The 26,157-nt window shown below is 24.2% G+C and overlaps 2 protein-coding genes across 2 annotated transcripts; both read left to right on the forward strand.

The window, feature by feature from the left end:
• The first annotated feature begins 1,054 nt into the window (after positions 1-1,054).
• Positions 1,055-4,766, forward strand: LOC129005974 (uncharacterized). The gene is made up of 2 exons (XM_054435051.1): positions 1,055-4,234; positions 4,596-4,766. The coding sequence occupies exons 1-2, from the start codon at positions 1,055-1,057 to the stop codon at positions 4,764-4,766; spliced, it is 3,351 nt and encodes a 1,116-aa protein (XP_054291026.1).
• A 599-nt stretch (positions 4,767-5,365) lies between these two features.
• On the forward strand, positions 5,366-6,340 carry LOC129005975 (uncharacterized). Its single transcript, XM_054435052.1, has one exon. The coding sequence runs from the start codon at positions 5,366-5,368 to the stop codon at positions 6,338-6,340; it is 975 nt and encodes a 324-aa protein (XP_054291027.1).
• The last annotated feature ends 19,817 nt before the right edge of the window (positions 6,341-26,157 follow it).

Consider the following 26,157-nt stretch of genomic DNA (forward strand, 5'->3'; position numbering starts at 1 on the left):
CCCTTTATTTTTAACAAACTTTTATTCAGTACAGTAACTTACAGTGTATACCTGTGCAATCAATCCTGAACAAGCTCCAATACAGTATAATAGTCACTAACTGAGGCTAATAGAGCCACTGCAGCTCAATTCTTCTAATCATCTGTGGTCTAGTGGTCAGAGCATTGGACTTACAATCTCATATTCCCGGGTTCCATCCTACCTGGCAGCAATATCTTTTTGCTCATTTAAAAATTGTTTAAATATTAATTGTAACATTTTATTTTCATTTAAGGGTTATTTCATTTTATTTGTAAGCATAATAGTTATTTTCTTTAATACAGTTCATTTTGTCATAAATTGTGTTTTGTTATTTTTCACAGCAATCAAGTCTCAGGAATTAGCATAAAATTTCATAAGAGGTTAGAGTTAGGATTTTATTGTTTTAAAAGACCTTAAATTTCCTCTTTGGCTTCAACATAGTGGTCCTTCGAGCCGGATTTTGATTAGTTGTGGAATATTATATTAACAATTTATTTGAAGTGAATAGGCCTAACTATTTAATTGTTTACCAAATAAATATTATTTGTTCACTTATTAATCAATTGAATTGTGTAAAGTTGTTTATACTTGATAAGTGTTTATTACTGTATTCATTACTCATTATTTTATTGTACATTTTGCATTTCAAACTCAAATTGATAACAGCAATCATCAGAATAGTTGTTCAAATATTACATAGCATATAATTTATTGTTGAAATTTCACAGACATTTCAGAACAATTGTTTGTTGTATAGAATAAGTTTTTAACTATTTTACTTGTCATGGTCCATTGCTTATTTGTCACTTGTATTTTCATAAGATGTATTTGGTTCATTTAATGTTTCATTGCAGGTCAGTACTTACAATCTGTTTTCAATCTTTTATAACTAATTGAATGGTTTCTTACTAATGCACTTTTCAGTAGGTTTGCTATTGTACAAGCTGTTTAATCATACTACAGCCGAACTAAATTAATACTTCTTCATTCATTTTCTATTTTCCTTTGAACCCATAACCTATCCCAGTCCAACATGGATGCCGAAGAGTTCAAACGCAAGGCTACCACTTTGAAGAGGAAATTAGTAGAGAGTTTCAAGGAAGTTCAAGTAATAAATGAAAAGGGCAGAGCAGCACTCAACAATAAGGATCAACATAATTCCTTCAAGGGCATGTTTAAGGTTCTTGAGAAATATTACTCAAGATTTGAAAATATTTGGGATGAGCTCACAGACCTGTATGAAACTGAGAAGTCTACTGGGAAACAAACCTTTCCTCAAGAAGATGACCTAACAATGCAAACTAAAGCTAAACGTTACTACTATGAAGCACACACTTCACATGAAACTATTCTCTCAGAGGTTAGCACTACTTCATCAAGGCAGAGTATGGGACTTAATGAATCTTTGTCACCAGAAGCCAGAAGCAACAAACATTTGCCTCGCATCAATCTTCCACATTTCAATGGCCAGATTACGAATTGGTCCAAGTTTCGAGATGCCTTCACTTCCATTATCCATAATGATGCCTTATCATCAAAAATGGAGAAATTTCACTATCTCGTCTCTTCTTTAGGGGGAACTGCCTCTGCAGTGATAAGACATCTTCCTTTGGTTGACGACAACTATGATATTGCTTGGAAGGCTTTAAATGAAACTTTCAATAACAAGCGTATGCTTGCTTCAAATTACCTCAATCAATTGATGGCATTCAAACCACAACAGGGGAAAACAACTGTAGATTCACTACAGTCATTTCTTTCTCAAATTTCAGATAATATTGCTGCATTTAAACTTTTGAAAATACCTGACGAAGGTGACTTCATTCTGTTTCATATAGCAGTTAGGCTGTTGGATCATACAACTCGAGAGCAATTTGAGTTGCAGCATAAAGGAAAAGATTTTCCAGTTTTCAATGATTTGACTAAATTTCTCCGTGAACGCTCTCTAGCTCTTCAGTTGGCTGGAGGAAACACACAACAATTGGAGATAAGGCCATCCACTTCTGGGAAGAATAGTGGGAGCTTCAAACCATCAAATAGTCGTAACTTGAAGACTTCACTCATATCCAGCTCTTTGCCTAAATCCTCGGCTAACTCCGACAGCAATGATGTATGCTTCATATGCCAAAGGGGGTCTCATGCTCTATTCAAATGCAATAAATTTGCTGATGCATCAGTCGATGATAGACATAAAATGTTGAAGGCTTGGCGTGGATGTAGAAACTGCCTGTCATACTTTCACTCAACTAATAGATGCAATTCTAGATGGTCTTGCAAGGTCTGCAAGAAGAGGCATAATTCACTTTTGCATCTACCCGTTCCTGATAGCAACACATCCTCATTGGAACATGAAGATACAACCGCAATCAAGGCTAATGTTGTGAATCCACCAGATTCTTCATTAACAGCAACCCTGCCTGAACAAAGTCAAGTCTTGTTGGGTACAGTTATTGCTGAAATTCAGGATGTTCATGGCAACTTCACTCAAGTGAGACTTGTAGTGGACTCAGGTAGTCAGCACTCATTCATCACAAAGAAATGTGCAAATAAACTTGGCTTGATGATTAAATCATTCCCTCACAAAATCAGTGCTATTGGTCAGACAGTTTTTAATGGCACTAAAGGCAAAGTACGCTGTCACCTTAAACCACGCAACTTGCAGTCACCTATTGTTGAAACTGAAGCAATAGTTGTAAATAACATTACATCTCACTTACCTAATTTTGTCATGCCCTCCAATATTTGGAAAAATTACGCTACCTTTGACTTAGCTGACCCTAAGTTTTGGCAACCAGGTCCTGTAGATTTTCTGCTGGGATCAGATTTGTTCTCAGATATTTGGGATGGATCCACCGTGACAGTACAAGACAACCAGCCAAAGCTCTTTTCCTCTATATTTGGTTATATAGTCATAGGACGAGTTTCTGGAACTTGTTTATTATCCGTTGATGGTAACAACTCCTTATTCACTGTTAACAACGAAGCTCATGACTTGAGACAACAGATCCAACGCTTTTGGGAGCTTGAAGAGCCCCATACTGACATTAGTTTCACAAACCCTGAAGACGAAGCATGTGAAGCTCACTTCAAGAACACCCACTTCAGGATGGACGATGGTCAATACGTTGTACGCCTACCTTTCAAGACGCCTAGTCCACAATTAGGAAATTTTGAAGGAACATCACTGAAGAGATTCTACAATCTTGAAGGAAAACTTATTAAAGACAAGAATTTGATGTCAGAGTATTATGATTTCATGAAAGACTATCAAGATCTGGGTCACATGAATGTCACAACTTCCCCTTCAAAGTATGTCATTCCTCACCACTGTGTGGTAAAAGAGGATAGAGGCAAAACAAAATTACGTGTTGTCTTTGACGCTTCTGCTCAGTCATCGCCCTTTCCTTCTTTGAACAGCCAACTCATGATGGGTGCAAAGCTGCAACAAGACATTAGGGACATTCTTCTGAGATTTCGTTTGCACCCAGTTGTCTTCGTGGCTGATATTGTCAAAATGTATCGGCAAATTTTGGTTGACCCGCATGACAGGTCCTACCAACACATTTATTGGAGATTTAATCCAGCAGACCCAATAAAAAAGTATGAATTGTGCACTGTCACGTATGGATTGACTTCTGCACCCTTTCTAGCACTTAGAGTTATGAAGCAACTCGCTTTAGACGAAGGCGAGAACCATCCAAGAGCTGCTCAAGCTATATCGCAGGATATGTATGTGGATGATATAGTGACTGGCACATCTTCACTGAATGAAGCTTTGAAGCTTCAACAAGAAACCATCCAGTTATTAGAAAAAGGACATTTTTCGCTAAGTAAATGGGCAAGCAACCAAGAAGAGCTTTTGAAAGTGGCCAATTCAGGACAACAAGCAGACTCAGTCAACTTCTCTTCAAACGAAGACTCTAGTGTGAAGATACTAGGACTTCATTGGGATCCAACAAATGATGTCTTCGTTTTTAAGCTTCAGGACTTCTCTCCAGCATCTACCAAGCGATCTATCCTATCTACTGTTGCTAAGATATATGACCCTCTAGGATTCCTGGCACCAGTCACATTTTTAGCCAAAGGGATCATGCAGGAGTTATGGAAGCTTGGCTTGAATTGGGATGAAGAAATACCCTTTCATCTTAAATCAGTTTGGGAAGAGTTCATAAAACAGCTTAGGAAATTGTCAGACCTCACCATACCAAGACTTGTAGTACCCAACAAACCCCTTTCTTATCAACTAGTGGGATTTTCAGACGCATCAGCACAAGGATACTGTGCTACACTGTATCTTAGAGTTGTCAGTGAGGACCAAATATCCACACACCTTCTCGTCACTAAAACTAAATTAGCACCAATCAAAACTGTTTCTATACCCCGTCTTGAATTGTGTGGGGCACATCTTTTAGCTAGACTTCATTCTGCAGTATCCAAGATGTTTTCTCTAAATACTGCAATCAAGTTTGAAGAACCAGTCTTCTTTACTGATGCATCAATTGTGTTGGGCTGGCTCCATATGCCACTTTACAAGCTCAAGGTTTTCATCTCAAATAGAGTATCACAAATTACAGAGCTCACATCGTTGTCATGTTGGCGACATGTACGTACAAGTGAAAATCCAAGTGATTGTGGATGAAGAGGATTGTCTGTGGACAAACTCAAGAACAACAGTTTATGGTGGCATGGTCCCCAATGGCTATGTGAACATGCAGAAGAATGGCCGAAATCAAATGTGGACCTGACATCACAAACTGATCTCCCAGATCTGAAGACTGAACACACTACATTGATGTCTACTGACTCAGAACCTTTCATCGTAACCTTCATCTCATCACAATCATCATATTACAAGATCTTGACAGCAATTGCTTGGTGGAAAAGATTTATAACCAATGCAACTGCAAAAATAAATTCTGGTCAAATTCGCATCGGTCTGCTACACCCTTCTGAAATGAGGGAAGCTTTAATTTATGTAGTGAATAAGCTTCAGTCACACTACATATTTCAAGATGACACTTGCAACAAGGAAAAAATATCCAATTCCAAATTTTCCAACCTCTCTCCATTCTTCGATGAAAATGGCACCCTTAGAGTTGGCGGAAGACTAAACAGAGCTTCACTTCCTTCCGATCAAAGACATCCTATTCTGCTGCCAAAGTGTCACTTCACTACTTTGCTTGTGGATTATTATCATAAGCTGTATTTACACCCAGGACCTGGTCTCTTGCAAGCATTAATTCAGCTTCGATTTTGGATACCTTCATTACGAAGTCTCGTTCGTCATCGCACATTCAAGTGTTTGACTTGCTACAAAGACAAGGCAAAGAACCTCACACCCAGAATGGCTGATCTTCCACCATCAAGAGTAAATCCGAGCAGAGCCTTTCTTCATGTAGGAATTGATTTTGCTGGTCCTTTCCCCATGAGAGAATCTCAACGAAGAAAAGCGGCAGTCCCTAAAGCCTACCTTTGTGTCTTTGTATGTATGGCTACCAAAGCCGTTCATTTGGAAATCGTCAGTGCGCTGAGTACAGATGCATTTCTGGCTGCTCTCAATAGATTTATTGGTCGCAGAGGACTCCCCGAACATTGTTACTCAGACTGTGGCACAAATTTTCAGGGAGCTGCTAACAAGTTGAGAGAGTTTGGGTCTTGGTATCGCGAACAGTCAACTCAAGAGGACATACTTCATCAAGCAACCAAATTTGAAATAAAGTGGAACTTTAATCCTCCTTCAGCACCCCACTTCGGAGGTCTCTGGGAAGCTGCCGTGAAGTCAGCGAAGACACTTCTCCGAAGAGTGGCAGGTGACACACCACTCACATATGAGGAGCTCACAACTTGGTTTGTCAGAATTGAAGCTGTTTTAAACTCCAGACCTTTATGTCCGTTGTCTTCATCTCCTGAAGAAACTGAGTTCCTATCACCTGGCCATTTTTTGATTGGGACATCACTCCTTGCCACCCCTGAACCGTCACTTTTAGATACTAAAGTATCATCTTTATCTCGTTGGCAATTGCTGCTAAGAATGACTCAACACTTTTGGCAAAGATGGAGGGTTGAATACCTTACGTTCCTACAAAAGAGGAACAAATGGACCAAGAACTATGAGAATGCAAAAGTAGGCGATCTTGTCTTGCTAAAAGAGCCAAATGCCCCTGTTCTTCAATGGCCTTTGGCGAGAATTACACACGTGCACCCAGGTGAAGACGGTATTGTCAGAGTTTTGACAGTAAAGTGTGGACGTTCTGAGTTGAGAAGACCTGCAGTCAAAGTTGTTCCTCTTCTTCCCCTCCATACCAGTCACTTAGATTAAGTACCAAAATCAGTAGAAATTTCTTTGGAAATTTCGGTGGGGAGTATGATTAAGCATCTTTTTATTTAATTAAAAATAAGTAGATTTTATTTTATTGTATTTAAAAATATTCATTTTATTTTAATAATTCAATTTGCAGTTTCATAAATATTTAAAACTTTGTATTCCATTTGTTAGAATAATTCTCATGAAATGGTTTCATTCATTGTAGTTAGTTAAGTAAATCACTCATAGATAGGGTAAGCTGCCAGGTTGGGTACAATGGTCATACTGGACGGTCTCAACGGTTGCTTCAGTGGGCAGAGAGTGGACAGAGACAGAGACAGAATGTGACATGTGTTTTGTGCTTGGACTGAAGAGAAGATTTTTCACCATGTAGTCGTGAGTCAGACATTTATAGACATTAATTTCAAGGGTCATCAGCATCCCTTTCTCATTATTAATTAATTTTCCAAGGGTCAGCAGTATCCCTTTATTTTTAACAAACTTTTATTCAGTACAGTAACTTACAGTGTATACCTGTGCAATCAATCCTGAACAAGCTCCAATACAGTATAATAGTCACTAACTGAGGCTAATAGAGCCACTGCAGCTCAATTCTTCTAATCATCTGTGGTCTAGTGGTCAGAGCATTGGACTTACAATCTCATATTCCCGGGTTCCATCCTACCTGGCAGCAATATCTTTTTGCTCATTTAAAAATTGTTTAAATATTAATTGTAACATTTTATTTTCATTTAAGGGTTATTTCATTTTATTTGTAAGCATAATAGTTATTTTCCTTAATACAGTTCATTTTGTCATAAATTGTGTTTTGTTATTTTTCACAGCAATCAAGTCTCAGGAATTAGCATAAAATTTCATAAGAGGTTAGAGTTAGGATTTTATTGTTTTAAAAGACCTTAAATTTCCTCTTTGGCTTCAACATGTTGCATTTTAACATGATAAAATGTTACATTTTAACATGAGGCATTTTAACATGATAAAATGTTAAATTTTAACTTGTTTCATTTTAACATGATAAAATGTTACATTTTAACATGTTTCATTTTAACATGATAAAATGTTACATTTTAACATGTTTCATTTTAACATAATAAAATGTTACATTTTAAAATAATTCATTTTAACACGATAAAATGTTACATTTTAAAATGTAACATTTTAACATGTTACATTTTAATATGTTACATTTTAACATGTTGCATTTTAACATGCTGCATTTTAACATGATAAAATGTTACATTTTAACATGTTGCATTTTAACATTAAAAATGTTACATTTTAACATGTTGCATTTTAACATGATAAAATGTTAAATTTTAACATGTTTCATTTTAACATGATAAAATGTTACATTTTAACATGTTTCCTTTTAACATGATAAAATGTTACATTTTAACATGTTACGTTTCAACATGTTACATGTTAAAATGATGCATTTTAACATGATAAAATGTTACATTTTAACATGTTTCATTTTAACATGATAAAATGTTACATTTAAAAATGTTACATTTAAAAATGTTACATTTTAACATGTTACATTTTAATATGTTACATTTTAATATGTTGCATTTTATCATGATAAAATGTTACATTTTAACATGTAACATTTTAAAATGTTACATTTTAACAAGTTTCATTTTAACATGTTTTATTTTAACATGATAAATTGTTACATTTTAACATGTTTCATTTTAACATGATAAAATGTTACATTTTAACATGTTTCATTTTAACATAATAAAATGTTACATTTTAACATGTTTCATTTTAACACGATAAAATGTTACATTTTAAAATGTAACATTTTAACATGTTATATTTTAATATGTTACATTTTAACATGTTGCATTTTAACATGCTGCATTTTAACATGATAAAATGTTACATTTTAACATGTTGCATTTTAACATTAAAAATGTTAAATTTTAACATGTTTCATTTTAACATGCTAAAATGTTACGTTTTAACATGTTTCATTTTATCATGTTGCATTTTAACATGATAAAATGTTACATTTTAGCATGGTACATTTTAAAATATTACATTTTAACAAATTTAATTTTAACATGATAAAATGTTACATTTTAAAATGTTAAATTTTAACATGTTACATTTTAATATGTTAAATTTTAACATGTTGCATTTTAACATGATAAAATGTTACATTTTAACATGAGGCATTTTAACATGATAAAATGTTAAATTTTAACTTGTTTCATTTTAACATGATGAAATGTTACATTTTAACATGATAAAATGTTAAATTTGAACATGTTACATTTTAAAATAATAAAATGTTACATTTTAACATGTTTCATTTTAACATGATAAAATGTTACATTTTAACATGATTAATTTTAACATGATAAAATGTTACATTTTAACATGTTTCATTTTAACATGATAAAAAGTTATATTTTAACATGTTTCATTTTAACATGATAAAATGTTACATTTTAACATGTTTCATTTTAACATGATAAATTGTTGCATTTTAACATGATAAAATGTTACATTTTAACATGTTACATTTTAAAATGTTGCATTTTAACATGATAAAATGTTACATTTTAACATGTTTTATTTGGAAATGTTACATTTTAACATGTTTCATTTGAAAAAGTTACATTTTTACATGTTTTCATTTAAACATGTTTCATTTTAACATGATAAAATGTTACATTTAAAAATCTTACATTTTAACATGTTACATTTTAATATGTTACATTTTAATATGTTGCATTTTAACATGATAAAATGTTACATTTTGACATGTTGTATTTTAACATGTTTCATTTGAAATGTTACATTTTTACATGTTTCATTTAAACATGTTTCATTTTAACATGATAAAATGTTACATTTAAAAATGTTTCATTTTAACATGTTGCATTTTAACACTTTAAAATTTTAATTTTTAACATGTTTCATTTTACCATGATTAAATGTTACATTTTAACATGTTTCATTTTACCATGTTTCATTTTAACATGATAAAATGTTACATTTAAAAATGTTACATTTAAAAATGTTACATTTTAACATGTTACATTTTAATATGTTACATTTTAATATGTTGCATTTTAACATCTTACATTTTAAAATGTTACATTTTAACATGTTTCATTTTAACATGATAAAATGTTACATTTTAACATGTTTCATTTTAACATAATAAAATGTTACATTTTAACATGTTTCATTTTAACACGATAAAATGTTACATTTTAAAATGTAACATTTTAACATGTTACATTTTAATATGTTACATTTTAACATGTTGCATTTTAACATGCTGCATTTTAACATGATAAAATGTTACATTTTAACATGTTGCATTTTAACATTAAAAATGTTAAATTTTAACATGTTGCATTTTAACATGATAAAATGTTAAATTTTAACATGTTTCATTTTAACATGATAAAATGTTACATTTTAACATGTTTCCTTTTAACATGATAAAATGTTACATTTTAACATGTTACGTTTCAACATGTTACATGTTAAAATGCTGCATTTTAACATGATAAAATGTTACATTTTAACATGTTTCATTTTAACATGATAAAATGTTACATTAAAAAATGTTACATTTAAAAATGTTACATTAAAAAATCTTACATTTTAACATGTTACATTTTAATATGTTACATTTTAATATGTTGCATTTTATCATGATAAAATGTTACATTTTAACATGTAACATTTTAAAATGTTACATTTTAACAAGTTTCTTTTTAACATGTTTTATTTAACGTGATAAAATGTTACATTTTAACATGTTTCATTTTAACATAGTAAAATGTTAAATTTTAACATTTTTCATTTTAACATGATAAAATGTTACATTTTAAAATGTTACATTTTAACATGTTACATTTTAACATGTTTCATTTTAACATAGTAAAATGTTAAATTTTAACATTTTTCATTTTAACATGATAAGATGTTACATTTTAACATGTTACATTTTAAAATGTTGCATTTTAACATGATAAAATGTTACATTTTAACATGTTTTATTTGGAAATGTTACATTTTAACATGTTTCATTTGAAAAAGTTACATTTTTACATGTTTTCATTTAAACATGTTTCATTTTAACATGATTAAATGTTACATTTAAAAATCTTACATTTTAACATGTTACATTTTAATATGTTACATTTTAATATGTTGCATTTTAACATGATAAAATGTTACATTTTGACATGTTGTATTTTAACATGTTTCATTTGAAATGTTACATTTTTACATGTTTCATTTAAACATGTTTCATTTTAACATGATAAAATGTTACATTTAAAAATGATTCATTTTAACATGTTGCATTTTAACACTTTAAAATGTTAATTTTTAACATGTTTCATTTTACCATGATTAAATGTTACATTTTAACATGTTTCATTTTACCATGTTTCATTTTAACATGATAAAATGTTACATTTAAAAATGTTACATTTAAAAATGTTACATTTTAACATGTTACATTTTAATATGTTACATTTTAATATGTTGCATTTTAACATCTTACATTTTAAAATGTTACATTTTAACATGTTTCATTTTAACATGATAAAATGTTACATTTTAACATGTTTCATTTTAACATGATAAAATGTTACATTTTAACATGTTTCATTTTAACATAATAAAATGTTACATTTTAACATGTTTCATTTTAACACGATAAAATGTTACATTTTAAAATGTAACATTTTAACATGTTACATTTTAATATGTTACATTTTAACATGTTGCATTTTAACATGCTGCATTTTAACATGATAAAATGTTACATTTTAACATGTTGCATTTTAACATTAAAAATGTTAAATTTTAACATGTTGCATTTTAACATGATAAAATGTTAAATTTTAACATGTTTCATTTTAACATGATAAAATGTTACATTTTAACATGTTTCCTTTTAACATGATAAAATGTTACATTTTAACATGTTACGTTTCAACATGTTACATGTTAAAATGCTGCATTTTAACATGATAAAATGTTACATTTTAACATGTTTCATTTTAACATGATAAAATGTTACATTAAAAAATGTTACATTTAAAAATGTTACATTAAAAAATCTTACATTTTAACATGTTACATTTTAATATGTTACATTTTAATATGTTGCATTTTATCATGATAAAATGTTACATTTTAACATGTAACATTTTAAAATGTTACATTTTAACATGTTGCCTTTTAACATGATAAAATGTTACATTTTAACATGTTACGTTTCAACATGTTACATGTTAAAATGTTGCATTTTAACATGATAAAATGTTACATTTTAACATGTTTCATTTTAACATGATAAAATGTTACATTTTAAAATGTTACATTTTAACCCGTTACATTTTAATATGTTACATTTTAAAATGTTGCATTTTAACATGATAAAATGATACATTTAAACATGTTACATTTTAATATGTTACATTTTAACGTTTCATTTTAACATTTTAATATGTTACATTTAAACAAGTTTCATTTTAACATGCTAAAATGTTACATTTTAACATGTTTCATTTTAACATGTTGCATTTTAACATGATAAAATGTTACATTTTAGCATGTTACATTTTAAAATATAACATTTTAACAAATTTCATTTTAACATGATAAAATGTTACATTTCAACATGATAAAATGTCAAATTTGAACATGTTACATTTTAAAATGTTGCATTTTAACATAATAAAATGTTACATTTTAACATGTTTCATTTTAACATGATAAAAAGTTACATTTTAACTTGTTTCATTTTAACATGATAAAATGTTACATTTTAACATGTTTCATTTTAACATGATAAAATGTTACATTTTAACATGTTTCATTTTAACATGATAAAATGTTACATTTTAACATGATAAAATGTTAAATTTGAACACGTTACATTTTAAAATGTTGCATTTTAACATGATAAAATGTTACATTTTAAAATGTTGCATTTTAACATGATAAAATGTTGCATTTTAACATGGTAAAATGTTACATTTTAACATGATAAAATGTTACATTTTAACATGTTTTATTTGGAAATGTTACATTTTAACATGTTTCATTTGAAAAAGTTACATTTTTACATGTTTCATTTAAACATGTTTAATTTTAACATGATAAAATGTTACATTTAAAAATCTTACATTTTAACATGTTAGATTTTAATATGTTACATTTTAATATGTTGCATTTTATCATGATAAAATGTTAATTTTAACATGTTGTATTTTAACATGTTTCATTTGAAAAATGTTACATTTTTACATGTTTCATTTAAACATGTTTCATTTTAACATGATAAAATATTACATTTAAAAATGTTACATTTTAACATGTTGCATTTTAACATTTTAAAATGTTAATTTTTAACATGTTTCATTTTACCATGATAAAATGTTACATTTTAACATGTTTCATTTTACCATGTTTCATTTTAACATGATAAAATGTTACATTTAAAAATGTTACATTTTAACATGTTACATTTTAATTTGTTACATTTTAATATGTTGCATTTTATCATGATAAAATGTTACATTTTAACATGTTGCATTTTAACATGTTACATTTTAAAATGTTACATTTTAACAAGTTTAATTTTAACATGTTTCATTTTAACATGATAAAATGTTACATTTTACATTTTTCATTTTAACAAAATAAAATGTTACATTTTAACATGTTTCATTTTAACACGATAAAATGTTACATTTTAAAATGTAACATTTTAATATGTTACATTTTAACATGTTGCATTTTAACATGCTGCATTTTAACATGATAAAATGTTACATTTTAACATGATGCATTTTAACATTAAAAATGTTAAATTTTAACATGTTGCATTTTAACATGATAAAATGTTAAATTTTAACATGTTTCATTTTAACATGATAAAATGTTAAATTTTAACATGTTTCATTTTAACATGATAAAATGTTACATTTTAACATTTTTCCTTTTAACATGATAAAATGTTACATTTTAATATGTTACGTTTCAACATGTTACATGTTAAAATGCTGCATTTTAACATGATAAAATGTTACATTATAACATGTTTCATTTTAACATGATAAAATGTTACATTTTAACATGTTTCATTTTAACATGTTTCATTTTAACATGATAAAATGTTACATTTAAAAATGTTACATTTAAACATGTTACATTTTAATATGTTACATTTTAATATGTTGCATTTTATCATGATAAGATGTTACATTTTAACATGTTACATTTTAACATGTTACATTTCAACATGTTACATTTTAACAAGTTTAATTTTAACATGATAAAATGTTACATTTTAACATGTTTCATTTTAACATGATAAAATGTTACATTTTAACATGTTACGTTTCAACATGTTACATGTTAAAATGTTGCATTTTAACATGATAAAATGTTACATTTTAACATGTTTCATTTTAACATGATAAAATGTTACATTTTAACATGTTGCCTTTTAACATGATAAAATGTTACATTTTAACATGATAAAATGTTACATTTTAACATGTTACGTTTCAACATGTTACATGTTAAAATGTTGCATTTTAACATGTTAAAATGTTGCATTTTAACATGATAAAATGTTACATTTGAACATGTTTCATTTTAACATGATAAAATGTTACATTTAAAAATGTTACATTTAAACATGTTACATTTTAATATGTTACATTTTAATATGTTGCATTTTATCATGATAAGATGTTACATTTTAACATGTTACATTTTAACATGTTACATTTCAACATGTTACATTTTAACAAGTTTAATTTTAACATGATAAAATGTTACATTTTAACATGTTTCATTTTAACATGATAAAATGTTACATTTTAACATGTTGCATTTTAACATGATAAAATGTTACATTTTAACATGTTACGTTTCAACATGTTACATGTTAAAATGTTGCATTTTAACATGATAAAATGTTACATTTTAACATGTTACGTTTTAACATAATAAAATGTTACATTTTAAAATAATTCATTTTAACACGATAAAATGTTACATTTTAAAATGTAACATTTTAACATGTTACATTTTAATATGTTACATTTTAACATGTTGCATTTTAACATGCTGCATTTTAACATGATAAAATGTTACATTTTAACATGTTGCATTTTAACATTAAAAATGTTACATTTTAACATGTTGCATTTTAACATGATAAAATGTTAAATTTTAACATGTTTCATTTTAACATGATAAAATGTTACATTTTAACATGTTTCCTTTTAACATGATAAAATGTTACATTTTAACATGTTACGTTTCAACATGTTACATGTTAAAATGATGCATTTTAACATGATAAAATGTTACATTTTAACATGTTTCATTTTAACATGATAAAATGTTACATTTAAAAATGTTACATTTAAAAATGTTACATTTTAACATGTTACATTTTAATATGTTACATTTTAATATGTTGCATTTTATCATGATAAAATGTTACATTTTAACATGTAACATTTTAAAATGTTACATTTTAACAAGTTTCATTTTAACATGTTTTATTTTAACATGCTAAAATGTTACATTTTAACATGTTTCATTTTAACATGATAAAATGTTACATTTTAACATGTTTCATTTTAACATAATAAAATGTTACATTTTAACATGTTTCATTTTAACACGATAAAATGTTACATTTTAAAATGTAACATTTTAACATGTTATATTTTAATATGTTACATTTTAACATGTTGCATTTTAACATGCTGCATTTTAACATGATAAAATGTTACATTTTAACATGTTGCATTTTAACATTAAAAATGTTAAATTTTAACATGTTTCATTTTAACATGCTAAAATGTTACGTTTTAACATGTTTCATTTTATCATGTTGCATTTTAACATGATAAAATGTTACATTTTAGCATGGTACATTTTAAAATATTACATTTTAACAAATTTAATTTTAACATGATAAAATGTTACATTTTAAAATGTTAAATTTTAACATGTTACATTTTAATATGTTAAATTTTAACATGTTGCATTTTAACATGATAAAATGTTACATTTTAACATGAGGCATTTTAACATGATAAAATGTTAAATTTTAACTTGTTTCATTTTAACATGATGAAATGTTACATTTTAACATGATAAAATGTTAAATTTGAACATGTTACATTTTAACATAATAAAATGTTACATTTTAACATGTTTTATTTTAACATGATAAAATGTTACATTTTAACATGATTAATTTTAACATGATAAAATGTTACATTTTAACATGTTTCATTTTAACATGATAAAAAGTTATATTTTAACATGTTTCATTTTAACATGATAAAATGTTACATTTTAACATGTTTCATTTTAACATGATAAATTGTTGCATTTTAACATGATAAAATGTTACATTTTAACATGTTACATTTTAAAATGTTGCATTTTAACATGATAAAATGTTACATTTTAACATGTTTTATTTGGAAATGTTACATTTTAACATGTTTCATTTGAAAAAGTTACATTTTTACATGTTTCATTTAAACATGTTTAATTTTAACATGATAAAATGTTACATTTAAAAATCTTACATTTTAACATGTTACATTTTAATATGTTACATTTTAATATGTTGCATTTTATCATGATAAAATGTTAATTTTAACATGTTGTATTTTAACATGTTTCATTTGAAAAATGTTACATTTTTACATGTTTCATTTAAACATGTTTCATTTTAACATGATAAAATGTTACATTTAAAAATGTTACATTTTAACATGTTGCATTTTAACATTTTAAAATGTTAATTTTTAACATGTTTCATTTTACCATGATAAAATGTTACATTTTAACATGTTTCATTTTACCATGTTTCATTTTAACATGATAAAATGTTACATTTAAAAATGTTACATTTTAACATGTTACATTTTAATTTGTTACATTTTAATATGTTGCATTTTATCATGATAAAATGTTACATTTTAACAAGTTGCATTTTAACATGTTACATTTTAAAATGTTACATTTTAACAAGTTTAATTTTAACATGTTTCATTTTAACATGATAAAATGTTACATTTTACATTTTTCATTTTAACAAAATAAAATGTTACATTTTAACATGTTTCATTTTAACACGATAAAATGTTACATTTTAAAATGTAACATTTTAACATGTTACATTTTAATATGTTACATTTTAACATGTTGCATTTTAACATGCTGCATTTTAACATGATAAAATGTTACATTTTAACATGATGCATTTTAACATTAAAAATGTTAAATTTTAACATGTTGCATTTTAACATGATAAAATGTTACATTTTAACATTTTTCCTTTTAACATGATAAAATGTTACATTTTAATATGTTACGTTTCAACATGTTACATGTTAAAATGCTGCATTTTAACATGATAAAATGTTACATTATAACATGTTTCATTTTAACATGTTTCATTTTAACATGATAAAATGTTACATTTAAAAATGTTACATTTAAACATGTTACATTTTAATATGTTACATTTTAATATGTTGCATTTTATCATGATAAGATGTTACATTTTAACATGTTACATTTTAACATGTTACATTTCAACATGTTACATTTTAACAAGTTTAATTTTAACATGATAAAATGTTACATTTTAACATGTTTCATTTTAACATGATAAAATGTTACATTTTAACATGTTACGTTTCAACATGTTACATGTTAAAATGTTGCATTTTAACATGATAAAATGTTACATTTTAACATGTTTCATTTTAACATGATAAAATGTTACATTTTAACATGTTGCCTTTTAACATGATAAAATGTTACATTTTAACATGATAAAATGTTACATTTTAACATGTTACGTTTCAACATGTTACATGTTAAAATGTTGCATTTTAACATGTTAAAATGTTGCATTTTAACATGATAAAATGTTACATTTGAACATGTTTCATTTTAACATGATAAAATGTTACATTTAAAAATGTTACATTTAAACATGTTACATTTTAATATGTTACATTTTAATATGTTGCATTTTATCATGATAAGATGTTACATTTTAACATGTTACATTTTAACATGTTACATTTTAACATGTTACATTTCAACATGTTACATTTTAACAAGTTTAATTTTAACATGATAAAATGTTACATTTTAACATGTTTCATTTTAACATGATAAAATGTTATATTTTAACATGTTGCATTTTAACATGATAAAATGTTACATTTTAACATGTTACGTTTCAACATGTTACATGTTAAAATGTTGCATTTTAACATGATAAAATGTTACATTTTAACATGTTACGTTTTAACATAATAAAATGTTACATTTTAAAATAATTCATTTTAACACGATAAAATGTTACATTTTAAAATGTAACATTTTAACATGTTACATTTTAATATGTTACATTTTAACATGTTGCATTTTAACATGCTGCATTTTAACATGATAAAATGTTACATTTTAACATGTTGCATTTTAACATTAAAAATGTTACATTTTAACATGTTGCATTTTAACATGATAAAATGTTAAATTTTAACATGTTTCATTTTAACATGATAAAATGTTACATTTTAACATGTTTCCTTTTAACATGATAAAATGTTACATTTTAACATGTTACGTTTCAACATGTTACATGTTAAAATGATGCATTTTAACATGATAAAATGTTACATTTTAACATGTTTCATTTTAACATGATAAAATGTTACATTTAAAAATGTTACATTTAAAAATGTTACATTTTAACATGTTACATTTAAAAATGTTACATTTTAACATGTTACATTTTAATATGTTACATTTTAATATGTTGCATTTTATCATGATAAAATGTTACATTTTAACATGTAACATTTTAAAATGTTACATTTTAACAAGTTTTATTTTAACATGTTTTATTTTAACATGATAAAATGTTACATTTTAACATGTTTCATTTTAACATGATAAAATGTTACATTTTAACATGTTTCATTTTAACATAATAAAATGTTACATTTTAACATGTTTCATTTTAACACGATAAAATGTTACATTTTAAAATGTAACATTTTAACATGTTATATTTTAATATGTTACATTTTAACATGTTGCATTTTAACATGCTGCATTTTAACATGATAAAATGTTACATTTTAACATGTTGCATTTTAACATTAAAAATGTTAAATTTTAACATGTTTCATTTTAACATGCTAAAATGTTACGTTTTAACATGTTTCATTTTATCATGTTGCATTTTAACATGATAAAATGTTACATTTTAGCATGGTACATTTTAAAATATTACATTTTAACAAATTTAATTTTAACATGATAAAATGTTACATTTTAAAATGTTAAATTTTAACATGTTACATTTTAATATGTTAAATTTTAACATGTTGCATTTTAACATGATAAAATGTTACATTTTAACATGAGGCATTTTAACATGATAAAATGTTAAATTTTAACTTGTTTCATTTTAACATGATGAAATGTTACATTTTAACATGATAAAATGTTAAATTTGAACATGTTACATTTTAACATAATAAAATGTTACATTTTAACATGTTTCATTTTAACATGATAAAATGTTACATTTTAACATGATTAATTTTAACATGATAAAATGTTACATTTTAACATGTTTCATTTTAACATGATAAAAAGTTATATTTTAACATGTTTCATTTTAACATGATAAAATGTTACATTTTAACATGTTTCATTTTAACATGATAAATTGTTGCATTTTAACATGATAAAATGTTACATTTTAACATGTTACATTTTAAAATGTTGCATTTTAACATGATAAAATGTTACATTTTAACATGTTTTATTTGGAAATGTTACATTTTAACATGTTTCATTTGAAAAAGTTACATTTTTACATGTTTTCATTTAAACATGTTTCATTTTAACATGATAAAATGTTACATTTAAAAATCTTACATTTTAACATGTTACATTTTAATATGTTACATTTTAATATGTTGCATTTTAACATGATAAAATGTTACATTTTGACATGTTGTATTTTAACATGTTTCATTTGAAATGTTACATTTTTACATGTTTCATTTAAACATGTTTCATTTTAACATGATAAAATGTTACATTTAAAAATGTTTCATTTTAACATGTTGCATTTTAACACTTTAAAATGTTAATTTTTAACATGTTTCATTTTACCATGATTAAATGTTACATTTTAACATGTTTCATTTTACCATGTTTCATTTTAACATGATAAAATGTTACATTTAAAAATGTTACATTTAAAAATGTTACATTTTAACATGTTACATTTTAATATGTTACATTTTAATATGTTGCATTTTAACATCTTACATTTTAAAATGTTACATTTTAACATGTTTCATTTTAACATGATAAAATGTTACATTTTAACATGTTTCATTTTAACATAATAAAATGTTACATTTTAACATGTTTCATTTTAACACGATAAAATGTTACATTTTAAAATGTAACATTTTAACATGTTACATTTTAAAATGTAACATTTTAACATGTTACATTTTAATATGTTACATTTTAACATGTTGCATTTTAACATGCTGCATTTTAACATGATAAAATGTTACATTTTAACATGTTGCATTTTAACATTAAAAATGTTAAATTTTAACATGTTGCATTTTAACATGATAAAATGTTAAATTTTAACATGTTTCATTTTAACATGATAAAATGTTACATTTTAACATGTTTCCTTTTAACATGATAAAATGTTACATTTTAACATGTTACGTTTCAACATGTTACATGTTAAAATGCTGCATTTTAACATGATAAAATGTTACATTTTAACATGTTTCATTTTAACATGATAAAATGTTACATTAAAAAATGTTACATTTAAAAATGTTACATTAAAAAATCTTACATTTTAACATGTTACATTTTAATATGTTACATTTTAATATGTTGCATTTTATCATGATAAAATGTTACATTTTAACATGTAACATTTTAAAATGTTACATTTTAACAAGTTTCTTTTTAACATGTTTTATTTAACGTGATAAAATGTTATATTTTAACATGTTTCATTTTAACATAGTAAAATGTTAAATTTTAACATTTTTCATTTTAACATGATAAAATGTTACATTTTAAAATGTTACATTTTAACATGTTACATTTTAACATGTTTCATTTTAACATAGTAAAATGTTAAATTTTAACATTTTTCATTTTAACATGATAAGATGTTACATTTTAACATGTTACATTTTAAAATGTTGCATTTTAACATGATAAAATGTTACATTTTAACATGTTATATTTGGAAATGTTACATTTTAACATGTTTCATTTGAAAAAGTTACATTTTTACATGTTTTCATTTAAACATGTTTCATTTTAACATGATAAAATGTTACATTTAAAAATCTTACATTTTAACATGTTACATTTTAATATGTTACATTTTAATATGTTGCATTTTAACATCTTACATTTTAAAATGTTACATTTTAACATGTTTCATTTTAACATGATAAAATGTTACATTTTAACATGTTTCATTTTAACATAATAAAATGTTACATTTTAACATGTTTCATTTTAACACGATAAAATGTTACATTTTAAAATGTAACATTTTAACATGTTACATTTTAATATGTTACATTTTAACATGTTGCATTTTAACATGCTGCATTTTAACATGATAAAATGTTACATTTTAACATGTTGCATTTTAACATTAAAAATGTTAAATTTTAACATGTTGCTTTTTAACATGATAAAATGTTAAATTTTAACATGTTTCATTTTAACATGATAAAATGTTACATTTTAACATGTTTCCTTTTAACATGATAAAATGTTACATTTTAACATGTTACGTTTCAACATGTTACATGTTAAAATGCTGCATTTTAACATGATAAAATGTTACATTTTAACATGTTTCATTTTAACATGATAAAATGTTACATTAAAAAATGTTACATTTAAAAATGTTACATTAAAAAATCTTACATTTTAACATGTTACATTTTAATATGTTACATTTTAATATGTTGCATTTTATCATGATAAAATGTTACATTTTAACATGTAACATTTTAAAATGTTACATTTTAACATGTTGCCTTTTAACATGATAAAATGTTACATTTTAACATGTTACGTTTCAACATGTTACATGTTAAAATGTTGCATTTTAACATGATAAAATGTTACATTTTAACATGTTTCATTTTAACATGATAAAATGTTACATTTTAAAATTTTACATTTTAACCCGTTACATTTTAATATGTTACATTTTAAAATGTTGCATTTTAACATGATAAAATGATACATTTAAACATGTTACATTTTAATATGTTACATTTTAACGTTTCATTTTAACATTTTAATATGTTACATTTAAACAAGTTTCATTTTAACATGCTAAAATGTTACATTTTAACATGTTTCATTTTAACATGTTGCATTTTAACATGATAAAATGTTACATTTTAGCATGTTACATTTTAAAATATAACATTTTAACAAATTTCATTTTAACATGATAAAATGTTACATTTCAACATGATAAAATGTCAAATTTGAACATGTTACATTTTAAAATGTTGCATTTTAACATAATAAAATGTTACATTTTAACATGTTTCATTTTAACATGATAAAAAGTTACATTTTAACTTGTTTCATTTTAACATGATAAAATGTTACATTTTAACATGTTTCATTTTAACATGATAAAATGTTACATTTTAACATGTTTCATTTTAACATGATAAAATGTTACATTTTAACATGTTTCATTTTAACATGATAAAATGTTACATTTTAACATGATAAAATGTTAAATTTGAACATGTTACATTTTAAAATGTTGCATTTTAACATGATAAAATGTTACATTTTAAAATGTTGCATTTTAACATGATAAAATGTTACATTTTAAAATGTTGCATTTTAACATGATAAAATGTTGCATTTTTACATGATAAAATGTTACATTTTAACATGTTTTATTTGGAAATGTTACATTTTAACATGTTTCATTTGAAAAAGTTACATTTTTACATGTTTCATTTAAACATGTTTAATTTTAACATGATAAAATGTTACATTTAAAAATCTTACATTTTAACATGTTACATTTTAATATGTTACATTTTAATATGTTGCATTTTATCATGATAAAATGTTAATTTTAACATGTTGTATTTTAACATGTTTCATTTGAAAAATGTTACATTTTTACATGTTTCATTTAAACATGTTTCATTTTAACATGATAAAATGTTACATTTAAAAATGTTACATTTTAACATGTTGCATTTTAACATTTTAAAATGTTAATTTTTAACATGTTTCATTTTACCATGATAAAATGTTACATTTTAACATGTTTCATTTTACCATGTTTCATTTTAACATGATAAAATGTTACATTTAAAAATGTTACATTTTAACATGTTACATTTTAATTTGTTACATTTTAATATGTTGCATTTTATCATGATAAAATGTTACATTTTAACATGTTGCATTTTAACATGTTACATTTTAAAATGTTACATTTTAACAAGTTTAATTTTAACATGTTTCATTTTAACATGATAAAATGTTACATTTTACATTTTTCATTTTAACAAAATAAAATGTTACATTTTAACATGTTTCATTTTAACACGATAAAATGTTACATTTTAAAATGTAACATTTTAACATGTTACATTTTAATATGTTACATTTTAACATGTTGCATTTTAACATGCTGCATTTTAACATGATAAAATGTTACATTTTAACATGATGCATTTTAACATTAAAAATATTAAATTTTAACATGTTGCATTTTAACATGATAAAATGTTAAATTTTAACATGTTTCATTTTAACATGATAAAATGTTACATTTTAACATTTTTCCTTTTAACATGATAAAATGTTACATTTTAATATGTTACGTTTCAACATGTTACATGTTAAAATGCTGCATTTTAACATGATAAAATGTTACATTATAACATGTTTCATTTTAACATGATAAAATGTTACATTTTAACATGTTTCATTTTAACATGTTTCATTTTAACATGATAAAATGTTACATTTAAAAATGTTACATTTAAACATGTTACATTTTAATATGTTACATTTTAATATGTTGCATTTTATCATGATAAGATGTTACATTTTAACATGTTACATTTTAACATGTTACATTTCAACATGTTACATTTTAACAAGTTTAATTTTAACATGATAAAATGTTACATTTTAACATGTTTCATTTTAACATGATAAAATGTTACATTTTAACATGTTTCATTTTAACATGATAAAATGTTACATTTGAACATGTTTCATTTTAACATGATAAAATGTTACATTTAAAAATGTTACATTTAAACATGTTACATTTTAATATGTTACATTTTAATATGTTGCATTTTATCATGATAAGATGTTACATTTTAACATGTTACATTTTAACATGTTACATTTCAACATGTTACATTTTAACAAGTTTAATTTTAACATGATAAAATGTTACATTTTAACATGTTTCATTTTAACATGTTGCATTTTAACATGATAAAATGTTACATTTTAACATGTTACGTTTCAACATGTTACATGTTAAAATGTTGCATTTTAACATGATAAAATGTTACATTTTAACATGTTACGTTTCAACATGTTACATGTTAAAATGTTGCATTTTAACATGATAAAATGTTACATTTTAACATGTTTCATTTTAACATGATAAAATGTTACATTTTAACATGTTTCATCTTAACATGATAAAATGTTACATTTTAACATGTTGCCTTTTAACATGATAAAATGTTACCTTTTAACATGTTACGTTTCAACATGTTACATTTTTAAAATGTTGCATTTTAACATGATAAAATGATACATTTAAACATGTTACATTTTAATATGTTACATTTTAACGTTTCATTTTAACATTTTAATATGTTACATTTAAACAAGTTTCATTTTAACATGCTAAAATGTTACATTTTAACATGTTTCATTTTAACATGTTGCATTTTAACATGATAAAATGTTACATTTTAGCATGTTACATTTTAAAATATTACATTTTAACAAATTTCATTTTAACATGATAAAATGTTACATTTTAAAATGTTACATTTTAACATGTTGCATTTTAACATGTTAAAATGCAACATGTTAAAATTTACCATATTAAAATGTAACATGTTAAAATTTAACATTTTAAAATGTAACATGTTAAAATGTAACATGTTAAAATGTAACATGTTAAAATGTAACATTTTATCATGATAAAATGCAACATATTAAAATGTAACATTTTAAAATGTAACATGTTAAAATGTAACATTTTTAAAAGTAACATTTTATCATGTTAAAATGAAACATGTTAAAATGAAACATGTTAAAATGTAACATTTTATCATGGTAAAATGAAACATGTTAAAAATTAACATTTTAAAATGTTAAAATGCAAAATGTTAAAATGCAACATGTTAAAATGTAACATATTAAAATGTAACATGTTAAAATGTAATATTTTATTATGTTAAAATGAAACATGTTAATATGTAACATATTAAAATGTAACATGTTAAACTGTAATATTTTATTATGTTAAAATGAAACATGTTAAAATGTAACATATTAAAATGTAACATGTTAAAATGTTACATTTTAAAATGTTACATTTTAACATGTTTCATTTTAACATGATAAAAAGTTACATTTTAACATGTTTCATTTTAACATGATAAATTGTTGCATTTTAACATGATAAAATGTTACATTTTAACATGTTACATTTTAAAATGTTGCATTATAACATGATAAAATGTTGCATTTTAACATGATAAAATGTTGCATTTTAACATGATAAAATGTTACATTTTAACATGTTTCATTTTAACATGATAAAATGTTACATTTTAACATGTTTCATTTTAACATGATAAATTGTTGCATTTTAACATGATAAAATGTTACATTTTAACATGTTACATTTTAAAATGTTGCATTTTAACATGATAAAATGTTACATTTTAACATGTTTTATTTGGAAATGTTACATTTTAACATGTTTCATTTGAAAAAGTTACATTTTTACATGTTTCATTTAAACATGTTTCATTTTAACATGATAAAATGTTACATTTAAAAATCTTACATTTTAACATGTTACATTTTAATATGTTACATTTTAATATGTTGCATTTTATCATGATAAAATGTTACATTTTAACATGTTGTATTTTAACATGTTTCATTTCAAAAAGTTACATTTTTACATGTTTCATTTAAACATGTTTCATTTTAACATGATAAAATGTTACATTTAAAAATGTTACATTTTAACATGTTGCATTTTAACATTTTAAAATGTTAATTTTTAACATGTTTCATTTTACCATGATAAAATGTTACATTTTAACATGTTTCATTTTACCATGTTTCATTTTAACATGATAAAATGTTACATTTAAAAATGTTACAATTAAAAATGTTACATTAAAAAATATTACATTTTAACATGTTACATTTTAATATGTTACATTTTAATATGTTGCATTTTATCATGATAAAATGTTACATTTTAACATGTAACATTTTAAAATGTTACATTTTAACAAGTTTCATTTTAACATGTTTTATTTTAACATGATAAAATGTTACATTTTAACATGTTGCATTTTAACATGTTACATTTTAAAATGTTACATTTTAACAAGTTTAAT

Source organism: Macrosteles quadrilineatus, unplaced genomic scaffold (genome assembly GCF_028750875.1).
Source record: "Macrosteles quadrilineatus isolate MER2022 unplaced genomic scaffold, UCM_ALF_1.0 Scaffold_48__1_contigs__length_938360, whole genome shotgun sequence".
Taxonomy (NCBI): Eukaryota; Metazoa; Arthropoda; class Insecta; order Hemiptera; family Cicadellidae; genus Macrosteles; species Macrosteles quadrilineatus.

Bases quoted from the DNA above. Each gene is read 5' to 3' on its own strand.
- LOC129005974 (XM_054435051.1), top strand. From the start codon at position 1,055: ATGGATGCCGAAGAGTTCAAACGCAAGGCTACCACTTTGAAGAGGAAA. The intron at 4,235-4,595 runs GTAGTACCCAAC...CACAAATTACAG, and splicing joins ACCTCACCATACCAAGACTT to AGCTCACATCGTTGTCATGT.
- LOC129005975 (XM_054435052.1), top strand. From the start codon at position 5,366: ATGGCTGATCTTCCACCATCAAGAGTAAATCCGAGCAGAGCCTTTCTT.